The sequence below is a fragment of the Nanorana parkeri genome, unplaced genomic scaffold (assembly GCF_000935625.1).
Source record: "Nanorana parkeri isolate BGI_ZX_2015 unplaced genomic scaffold, ASM93562v1 scaffold4722, whole genome shotgun sequence".
Lineage (NCBI taxonomy): Eukaryota > Metazoa > Chordata > Amphibia > Anura > Dicroglossidae > Nanorana > Nanorana parkeri.
The window spans coordinates 1-10,596 of NW_017310984.1; the positions used below are offsets into that span (position 1 = coordinate 1).

General features: G+C 50.9%; 1 protein-coding gene across 1 annotated transcript; it reads right to left on the reverse strand.

Moving 5' to 3' along the window:
* Positions 1 to 4: 4 nt before the first annotated feature.
* On the reverse strand, positions 5 to 9,863 carry LOC108804004 (dihydropyrimidinase-related protein 5-like; the record flags this gene model as incomplete). The annotated part of the gene is made up of 6 exons (XM_018575776.1): positions 9,687 to 9,863; positions 6,756 to 6,831; positions 5,890 to 6,046; positions 4,012 to 4,153; positions 2,345 to 2,487; positions 5 to 209 (listed from the first exon to the last, which is right to left on the reverse strand). Coding segments are annotated over exons 1-6 (900 nt in total), but the record flags the coding sequence as incomplete, so codon positions are not given.
* Between the last annotated feature and the right edge of the window lie 733 nt (positions 9,864 to 10,596).

The window sequence follows — 10,596 nt, forward strand, 5'->3', positions numbered from 1 at the left end:
CCTTTTCTTTCTGGATCATCTTCTTATACAGGTAGTCTGGGTAGGTCCTCATCGGGAAGAAGCAGCCAGATCCCTCGGCACACATGAAGACGCCGTTCTCGTACACCACGCGGCCGTGGCTAATGGTGACCAGTGGCACTCCGTGGCATCGCATGTTCTCGTAGGGGTTGAAATCTCCAGCCTGGACCTGGGTGCTGGCAGAGATGGTCCTGCAGAGAAGATACGAAGAGACAACCTGCAATGAACAGCCTACAGGACCGAAGAAAGCCAAAAATCCAAAGGCAAGAGAAAGACCTGGCAATGCTTTAACCTGAGTACTGTACAAGTGACGAGAGAAGGTCACAAGTCTTCAATCAGTACGACACGACAGCATGTTCATGGATGCAGTGTAGAGGGTTGGAGCTGTCAGACCGCAGGGGAGCCGGGACGCTGCTTTGTGTGTGACTCCCCTACGTGCTGCCAGTATACAGTATATAACCCTTTGCTGCAGACCTCAGTGTTTAACTACCTCCCGGTCGGCCGTTGTGTAAAATCCGGGAGCTTCCTGGATGTAACAGGCCGTGTATACATGCCCTGTTAGTCCCGCCCACTCGTGCGCAGCGCACACGAGCGGGAAAGACACAAAATGTAAAAACCGGCGGATCGCTCGTATGAGGTCCCGGTATGTGCGCCACCCTCAGTGGCTCCCCCCCCTCCCGCTGTTCCCGGTGCGAGCCCGGGACCAGCATAGTGCCTCTGTCACAGGGGATCAGTGGGAGGTCGGTTCACGACCTCCCTCCGGTCCCCTCTCCGGTGTCAGAATGCGGAAGGGATGTATATGACATCACTTCCGCATTCTCGTGTCACTCTCCAGCTTCAGATGCTGGAGAGAAGCTGATGGAGCAGATCTCGGCTTCATCAGGGGGGTCCTAGGTGACATTAGGGTTCTTGTAGACCCTTGATGTCTCCATAAAGAGGACCTGTCACCTCTTTTGCCATCACATAAGGGGGTTTCTCAGCCCCCTCTGTGATAGCAATAAAGTTAAGTGAAAAAAAAAAAATAGAAAAGCAAATTAGTTTCCCCAAATTTTTTTAAAGTTACACATAAAAAAGAATAAAAAAAATATTTTTTTTAAAGTCCCCGCCTCTACATACATGCGTGCAAACATGCGTCGGGTGCGCATATGTGCAAAAAACGACGATTGCGCCCATTACGCCGCACATGTTACATATCGCCGCGAACGTCGCAGTGAGAGCAATAATTCTCGGCCCACCAATCACTGATGACACTAAACTGATGAGCAGTAAAAGCTTTTAAAGCGTCACCTATGGCCAATTTTGGGAATACAATTTTTTTGCGATTTCGCGGGCGCGCGCAATTTTAAAGCATGACATGTTTGGTGTCTATTTACCCGACGTGACCCCGACTTTTATATTTTACCAAACAATTGGGGTAATAATAAATGTTTCCTAACATAATGTCAAAAAAACGTTTTTTTTCAAAATGTTCAGTAATTTTTCCTATATATAGTAAAAAATAGAACCCGCCCCCTCCCAGTGGTGATTAAATACCACCAAAAGAAAGCTCTATCTGTCCCCAAAAAAGGGTATAAAATTCATTTCAGTACAGCGCTGCATGACGGAATAAATGTCAGTCAAAGTACCGCAGCGCTGAACACTGAACAATGGCCGGGACAGGAAGGGGGGGGGGGAGGAGGACAGGAAGGGGGTGTAACACCGCGGTCAGCAAGGGGTTAATAATGACCATTATCACTGTATATGCAGCCGGACTACGCCGAGGACTCAACTGGACATTAGAAAGAGACGCCGGATACTTTTCATGTAACTGTCATACTATCTAAAGGAAATACTCGGCACTGATACCTTAATGGTGTGAGGAAGGGTTGGGGGTTTCCCCTTCGGGGCCACAGCATGTAAACAAAGTATCGGGACGGCACAGTTCTAAAACGAGGCTCCCCGGCATCCCACGGGAATTCGCGAGACCGCTGCAATATATCAACAGACTTCTAATTCCGTTCAGCCGGTGTTGTGCTCTACACATCTCTGCCACACTGCACAGCCGGGAGGGTGGCTCAGATTTGCAGTTGCGTCACCTCTCTGTTCCATCCCTTCTCATTGGGCAACGAATGAACTTCATCACGCGGGGGGCAGCCGGTGACCCCCGGAAGCCGTAGAGCTCGAACAGCAAACAGAAATGTCGTCGCCACTTTGGGCTGTCTGCATTGCAAAACTGGCTCAACGGAATTAAAAAGCCCATTTCACATATTTGGGTTCCTATTGGGGGGATTCAGCTTCTTTTTTAAGGTCGGGACCTTCCGGCACCCTGGACGCAGCTTCCACTTACCTGGCGGCCTCCGGATCCCACACCACAATGTCGGCATCGGCACCGGGGATGATGCGACCTTTACGCGGGTACATGTTGTGGATCTTGGCTGCGTTGGAGCTGGTCACGGCTACGAATCTGTTCTCGTCCATCTTACCTCCCACCTGCCGCACAACAAACACATCGTCACGTGGAGGCGGGGCCGGCGGGGGGGGGGGAGACATAGAACGTCAATGAAATAAAAGCCGAGATGGAAGGAGATGGAAGATTCCAGACTGATCCTCAGCAGATTTATTGGACGGGAATCCTTCGAGTGCAATTCATGAATGAGTGTCACCTGTCCTGACATGAGGCTGAAGACTCTCCCAATGTGACATTGTTGGGGCTGGGAAGGTAGATGCCAAATACCAGTACTGCTCCATAGGAGGAAGAGTTGGGAGTCACATGATCCACTACACTGGGCACTTCTCTTCACTCCTGGTGGCCAACGGATTGGTGGGCATCAAAGCACGGTAGGTAGATGTAGGAGGGGGGCTGGGCAATAAAGGGAACCTATTGCTCGGTGCTACATGTGCAAAAGAGGGGGTGACTTTAATGTTTAACAACTGATTGGTCCTGGAGGGGGAGGGGAGTGTCATTCACAGTTTGAGTGAACTCAGCAAACTGGGAATGCATCAAGCCCCCGCTCATCACTATTGGTGGTCAATGGGAGTAAAAAGGATTCCCTTACATTAGTGGTCAATAGGAAGTACGCCCCCAATACAAGAGACACCGTTTCCATTACTGTGCTGACCCCATCAGACAGAAGATGAAGGAACCTCTAACAACGTCAGGAGGAGCCTCTAATAATCTCTGGAGGAACTTCTAATAACCTCTGGAGGAACCTCTAATAATCTCTGGAAGACCCTCTAATAATCTCAGGAGGAGCCTCTAATAATCTCAGGAGGAACCTCTAATAATCTCTGGAAGACCCTCTAATAATCTCAGGAGGAACCTCTAATAATCTCTGGAGGAACCTCTAATAATCTCAGGAGGAGCCTCTAATAATCTCAGGAGGAGCCTCTAATAATCTCAGGAGGAACCTCTAATAACCTCTGGAGGAACCTCTAATAATCTCAGGAGGAACCTCTAATAACCTCAGGAGGAACCTCTAATAATCTCAGGAGGAACCTCTAATAACCTCTGGAGGAACCTCTAATAATCTCAGGAGGAACCTCTAATAACCTCAGGAGGAACCTCTAATAATCGCAGGAGGAACCTCTAATAATCTCTGGAAGACCCTCTAATAACCTCTGGAGGAACCTCTAATAATCTCAGGAGGGACCTCTAATAATCTCTGGAAGACCCTCTAATAATCTCTGGAAGACCCTCTAATAATCTCTGGAGGAACCTCTAATAATCTCTGAAGGAACATCTAATAATCTCTGAAGGAACCTCTAACAACCTCAGGAGGTTGGGAATTGCTGCTCTATGCATCATTAAGAAACCTGATGGCCTACCCTTGTTCCTCCTCATTGTGGGTAATTTTGCCCCCCCAGCAGCCGGTGTTCTCTCTGCCCAGGTGCTCACTCAGACCTGTGGTGTGGGCGCAGAGCGGGCGGCACCGTTTCCTGCTGGGATTAAACATTTTCTTGCTGTAAGATTTCAGTTCATCTTCTGATGTGACTCGAGTACCGTAGAATACTCACCACGCCTTTCTCCCATATGACACTCATGCGGTCCTGAACTCCGCCCATTCCGTGTGGAATCTTGGTGAAGTCCTCTTTGCCCATGGCCTTCTGTTTGGTGGTGAACGTTCTGTGGTCTGAGGACACCACGTTCAGCGTGTCACTGGTGAGGAGAGACGGGCGGTTCATTATCATTGCAGTACATTTATAAAGAGATTGGCTTGAGGGACAATGACGGCGAGCTGATATTTCCTTTAAAAAGACTCAATCCACCCAGAAGAGACTTTTCACTTCAGAGTCTGGAGGACCTTCAATCAACTCCAGAGGTGAGATCCCCCTGCCATCTGTTCCTGCCCATGGAGAAGCATTGGGCGCCATGCTCCTGCCTACCTCGGAGTGGTTCCACTCTCATCATTCTTCATGACATAAAATAAATGAAGAATCTACCCGTGAGCATAGAAGCTCCTCATAATAAATCAATGATCAATCAATTGGGGGGACGACGACTGGGACCCACAATATGTTTTTTAGGATGTGGTGTAGATGAGTGACACACACTTGAAAAAGGTGAACCACCACATTTCATCGAGCAGATACGGTTGTCCATACCTTACTATACTCATAAGTATGGAGAACTCTGTACAAACATCCCATAAGGTTGTAAAGTAGTCACCGCTCCAAGCTCCTCCCCCCCACCAGGATGGACTACAATCTAAATACAAATCAGTAATTTAACCACTTGCCGTCCGCCCGTAGTAAAAAAACGGACGGACGGCACTGCAGCATTGGCGGGTTGCCGTCTCCAGACGGCATTTTTTTTCCAGACGGCATTTGAAGCAGATCTCTGCTTCATCAGCTTCTTTTGGGGTCCACAGGTGACATTAGGGGTCCTAGAGACCCCTAATGTCTCCATAAAGAGGACCTGACATGAGATTGTAGTCCTTCCCGGGGGGGCGGAGCTTGGAGTGGTGACTACTTTACAACACACACAGGGACCATGGGGAACAGACGTAGCCCCCCCTCCAGAAGGAAGGACAGTGTCAGAGATGATTGGAGGATCTCCAGCCGAGTGATACACAAATAAGAGACATTGTTGCTCAGAGATAGGGGACTTTGGATGGATTTTATAGATCTATCTCCGAGGTTTAGTGTCACTTCCATCAATACAAATGTCTCTTTGTCTACTTAGATGTCTAGTTGTTATGAACCTGATGAAGGGGACCGTGTGGCTCCCCTTCAGAAGTGGAGCGTAGACCAGCGCTCCACTTCATCAGGAGAGATGAAATATTTCAATTCTTGGAAACCGATCCCTTTGCACTCATGGTTGTTGACGAGGATTTTATTATACGTTGTGTTTGTGATTGATACGATGCTTTATCTGGAGGTCTCCTTGAGAATATCGATATCTCCTGCGCTCTCCTGATGAAGAGGACCGCTGGTCTGAGAAACGTGTAGAGAACTTACTGGCCGTGATTAGGCATTCGGGATGTAAGTTGCGTGATGGACTATAAACCTCTCTGCCCACCAACAGACGGCTCCACCGAAGGACTTCTCAGCCGCTGTGATAGTTGAGGATACAGAGCGGTGAATTTGTTACAAAGTTCTGGGTACGAAGTCACAAGAGATGTAAAATAGTTGCCACATTATCTATAAAGATATAAACAAAGATGTCCCCTGCGCCCCATGCAACAATTCGGAGCAGTGTTTGAGATATCGGTGGTGCTTGTAGCGATGTCCACGCATGGCGCCGTGCATATCCAGAAGTTACACATGTGACATTGTCCTCCTATAAATAGAACTTCTGGATTTATTGTCATCCTGCGAGCGCCGGGGATCATCAATGTTATTATCTGTAAAGTGACCTTCTTTTTACCCACGTAGATTAAGGGAAGCACTTACTTGGCCAGCAGGCTCATGAGGTAGTTGGGGGTGTTGGGGTCCAGTCGGAGTGGAGGGACGGTGACGAAGGCTGCAGCATGTGACCAATCCTGGTGGTAGTAGTGGATACCGTTCAGGGTGGAGTGGGCGGTGGTGATCTCCCCGTAGACAATTTTTCCTGGAGGTTAAAATGGATTTCTTCATTATTACCGGGCGAGGTGATTGTGGACACACATAGTATATCTGTATTATTAACCACCCGCCCCCGATCACTGAGCTCACGTCAGATCCCCATACACGGAACGCAGTTCCTTCCTACTGGTGACCTATAGGTGTCAGCCAATATAGTACGTGTGATCTGGTGTGATCCTCTATGAGCCCAGCAATCAGCCATGATCCTGCATGACACTGATGGTAAGGTCAGGTCCTGGTGACTAAATGTGATCTTGTATGATGCTGCATGTCTGTATGATGTTCTAGTTGGACTCTTTATGACACTGGTGATCAGATGTCACATGGTTACAGTTCTGATCTACATATGAGTCTGGTGATTGGGTATGATCTGGGTATGAGTCTGGTGATTGGGTGTGATCTGGGTATGAGTCTGGTGATTGGCTGTGATCTGGATAAGAGTCTGGTGATTGGCTGTGATCTGGGTATGAGTCTGGTGATTGTGTGTGATCTGGGTATGAGTCTGGTGATTGGGTGTGATCTGGGTATGAGTCTGGTGATTGGGTGTGATCTGGGTATGAGTCTGGTGATTGGGTGTGATCTGGGTATGAGTCTGGTGATTGGCTGTGCCTATAATAATGGGGTGTGATCCGGCAGAGGTCGGGATCTGGACAGCAGTGGTCGGGGAACATGCGCACACCGCTGAGGGTTCTCACCTTGCATTTTGGCAGAGGCAATGACATCACCTGCTGACATACTGGAAATGTTCACCAAGTAGACCGGGCAGAAGGTCTGAGAAGCAGAGACAGAGAGGCGGCTACAAGATTAGTACAGCCGGACACACGCTGGTTAGACTGAGAAGGACACAACACAACCCATCAGCCAACAAAGCACAGGCCACGTGAACCCATCCCCAAACCAGAGCCGTCCACTGAGTGTGCACAGAGACCGGTCCCACCAGACATGGCAGGGGTCTCCACTGAGTGTGCACAGAGACCGGGTCCCACCAGACATGGCAGGGTCTCCACTGAGTGTGCACAGAGACCGGTCCCACCAGACATGGCAGGGGTCTCCACTGAGTGTGCACAGAGACCGGTCCCACCAGACATGGCAGAGCCCTCCACTGAGTGTGCACAGAGACCGGTCCCACCAGACATGGCAGGGGTCTCCACTGAGTGTGCACAGAGACCGGTCCCACCAGACATGGCAGGGGAGACCGGTCCCACCAGGCATGGCAGGGGTCTCCACTGAGTGTGCACAGAGACCGGGTGCCACCAGACATGGCAGGGGTCTCCACTGAGTGTGCACAGAAACCGGGTGCCACCAGACATGGCAGGGGTCTCCACTGGCTGGTCCCTGGATTGAGGGATCAGACAGATCTACAGGAAACGTTTCTGTTCGGTCATCACAGGAATTAGCAATCGGGAGTGTGAGAACAAGAGGACAGCACAGGGCCGCACACAACATATCCGGGTCCGGGACACCAAAAGACTCCCTGCGGTCAACGGTGCAGAATGTTCTCCATGGTGGGTAGGGTGTTCTCCATGGTGTGTAGGGTGTTCTCCATGGTGTGCAGGGTGTTCTCCATGGTGTGTAGGGTGTTCTCTGTGGTGTGTAGGGTGTTCTCCGTGGTGGGTAGGGTGTTCTCCGTGGTGGGTAGGGTGTTCTCCGTGGTGGGTAGGGGGTTCTCCGTGGTGGGGAGGGTGTTCTCCGTGGTGGGTAGGGTGTTCTCCGTGGTGGGTAGGGTGTTCTCCATGGTGTGCAGGGTGTTCTCCATGGTGGGTAGGGTGTTCTCCATGGTGTGCAGGGTGTTCTCCATGGTGGGTAGGATGTTCTCCATGGTGTGTAGGGTGTTCTCCATGGTGCGTAGGGTGTTCTCCATGGTGTGTAGGGTGTTCTCCATGGTGTGCAGGGTGTTCTCCATGGTGGGTAGGATGTTCTCCATGGTGCGTAGAGTGTTCTACATGGTGTGCAGGGTGTTCTCCATGGTGGGTAGGATGTTCTCCATGGTGCGTAGAGTGTTCTACATGGTGGGTAGGGTGTTCTCCATGGTGTGCAGGGTGTTCTCCATGGTGGGTAGGGTGTTCTCCATGGTGGGTAGGATGTTCTCCATGGTGCGTAGAGTGTTCTACATGGTGGGTAGGGTGTTCTCCATGGTGGGTAGGATGTTCTCCGTGGTGGGTAGGGTGTTCTCCGTGGTGGGTAGGATGTTCTCCATGGTGTGTAGGGTGTTCTCCGTGGTGTGCAGGGTGTTCTCCATGGTGTGGTGTTCTCCATGGTGTGTAGGGTGTTCTCCGTGGTGGGTAGGGTGTTCTCCGTGGTGGGTAGGGTGTTCTCCATGGTGTGGTGTTCTCCATGGTGTGTAGGGTGTTCTCCGTGGTGGGTAGGGTGTTCTCCGTGGTGTGCAGGGTGTTCTCCGTGGTGTGCAGGGTGTTCTCCATGGTGTGCAGGGTGTTCTCCGTGGTGTGGTGTTCTCCGTGGTGGGTAGGGTGTTCTCCGCGGTGCGCAGTGTGTTCTCCGTGGTGTGAAGGGTGTTCTCCGTGGTGTGAAGGGTGTTCTCCGTGGTGTGGTGTTCCCCGTGGTGGGTAGGGTGTTCTCCGCGGTGCGCAGTGTGTTCTCCGTGGTGTGAAGGGTGTTCTCCATGGTGCGCAGGGTGTTCTCACATGACACCACGGAGAACACCCTGCGCACCGCGGAGAACACCCTGCGCACCGCGGAGAACACCCTGCGCACCACGGAGAAAACAGGACCTGTCAATCTGGAGAGTCTCCGCCTCCAGCAATGTATAAAGCCAGAAGAAATTGTTGCACTTTATAGTGATTGACCTCGAGAGTTACACGCTGCTCCTCCATAGATAAAGGGTGTTGTCACCCTCGGACAGGAAGCGTGTTACTGGCGGGATCACCAGGGGGTCATATTCACACATGTGCCCCATATATACGTTTCCTGACTCTGGTTTGGGAATGACTTCATAATGATCGGTAACATCCACAGACATCTGAATCAGTCTAAAGAAAGGACAACGATTCCATTCCAACAGACACGTGCGCCGTGCAGAACGGGCAGAGAAAAGGGAGAATCTGATTGGCTGAAGAGGATGAAACCGTTAATATGGCCGATTGTACCAAAGGAGCAATGTACAGGACACAGACCACCACACATCACAATGTCCTCAGGGGTTTAGGTAACGGGTCACCGCACACGGGACACAGAACATGAGTCACCACACAGCTCACAACACACGGGGCACAGAACATGAGTCACAGCACACAGGTCATAGCACAAAAAGTAACAGTACCCAGGTCACAGCACACGGGACACAGCACACAGTACACGGGACATAGCACAAAAAGTAACAGTACACAGGTCACAGCACACGGGACACAGCACACAGGTCAAAGCACAAAAAGTAACAGCACACGGGACACAGGTCAAAGCACGCAGGTCACAGAACACGGGACATAGCACACGGGTCACCGCACACAGGTCACAGAACATGGTTCATAGGACACAGGTCAAAGCATGCAGGTGACCGCACACAGGTCATATCACACAGGTCACAGCACACAGGTCATATCACACAGGTCATATCACACAGGTCACAGCACACAGCACACGGATCACAGCACACGGGTCACAGTTCTCACCCTATTAGCGATAGTGATCGCCCGGTGAACGGCTTCGGCTTCCAGCTGTATAAAGGGAAAAGGAAAAGCAATGTTATCCCCAACAACTGTTTCCCCCTCTGAGGGCTCATCAATAACACGGCTTCTGGACACATTCGGATGAAACGTCTTCAACATCACAGAACATTGCAGCCGCATGTGACCTCCACCATGGAGACCATGACCTCAGTGTGGGAATATTACAAAACAAACACGCGTGTGATAACACAAACATATTAAGGTGAAGCTCTGGCCAGACTATAAAACACACACCCCCGCCACACGGGAGGGTGACCCCAACATCTCCTACCGCATCTTTGCAACTTCCTGTGTCACCTGTCTACTAATGTCACAATCCATCAGCATCCAATTATCAGAGAGGTGACATCGCTGTCGAGATCCACCCAGCTGGCTCTGCCTATCCAGAGCCAACTGTACCTGCCCCGTCCGTTCCGCCACTCAGCGCCGGAAGATCGGACAGGGGAGGGGGGGAATCCCTGAGTGACAGTCACCACTCTCGGCAGGGATAGATCGAGAAGTGAGCGAGCGACGGTATGTGTTCCCTCACTTCCCGATCTACTGAGCCGACCTGTGACAGTCTCATTGTCACAGGTCGGCTAGAACTATGAGGTGAGTGAAAAGCACCCCCCCTCCCCCCTCATAGTTCTCCTTTAACCTCTTGCCGTCCGCCCGTAGTAGAAAAACGGACGGACGGCACTGCAGCATCTGCGGGTTGCCGTCTCCAGACGGCAATTTTTTTCTGCTCGCGCGCGCCCCCTAGCGGGCACGCACGGGCAGGAAAGACCCGATCAGTGCACACACCCGTTACCGGGTGAAGATGAACAAAACAGAGATCAATGTTTATAAACAATGTTACTTTGTATCTCTCTAT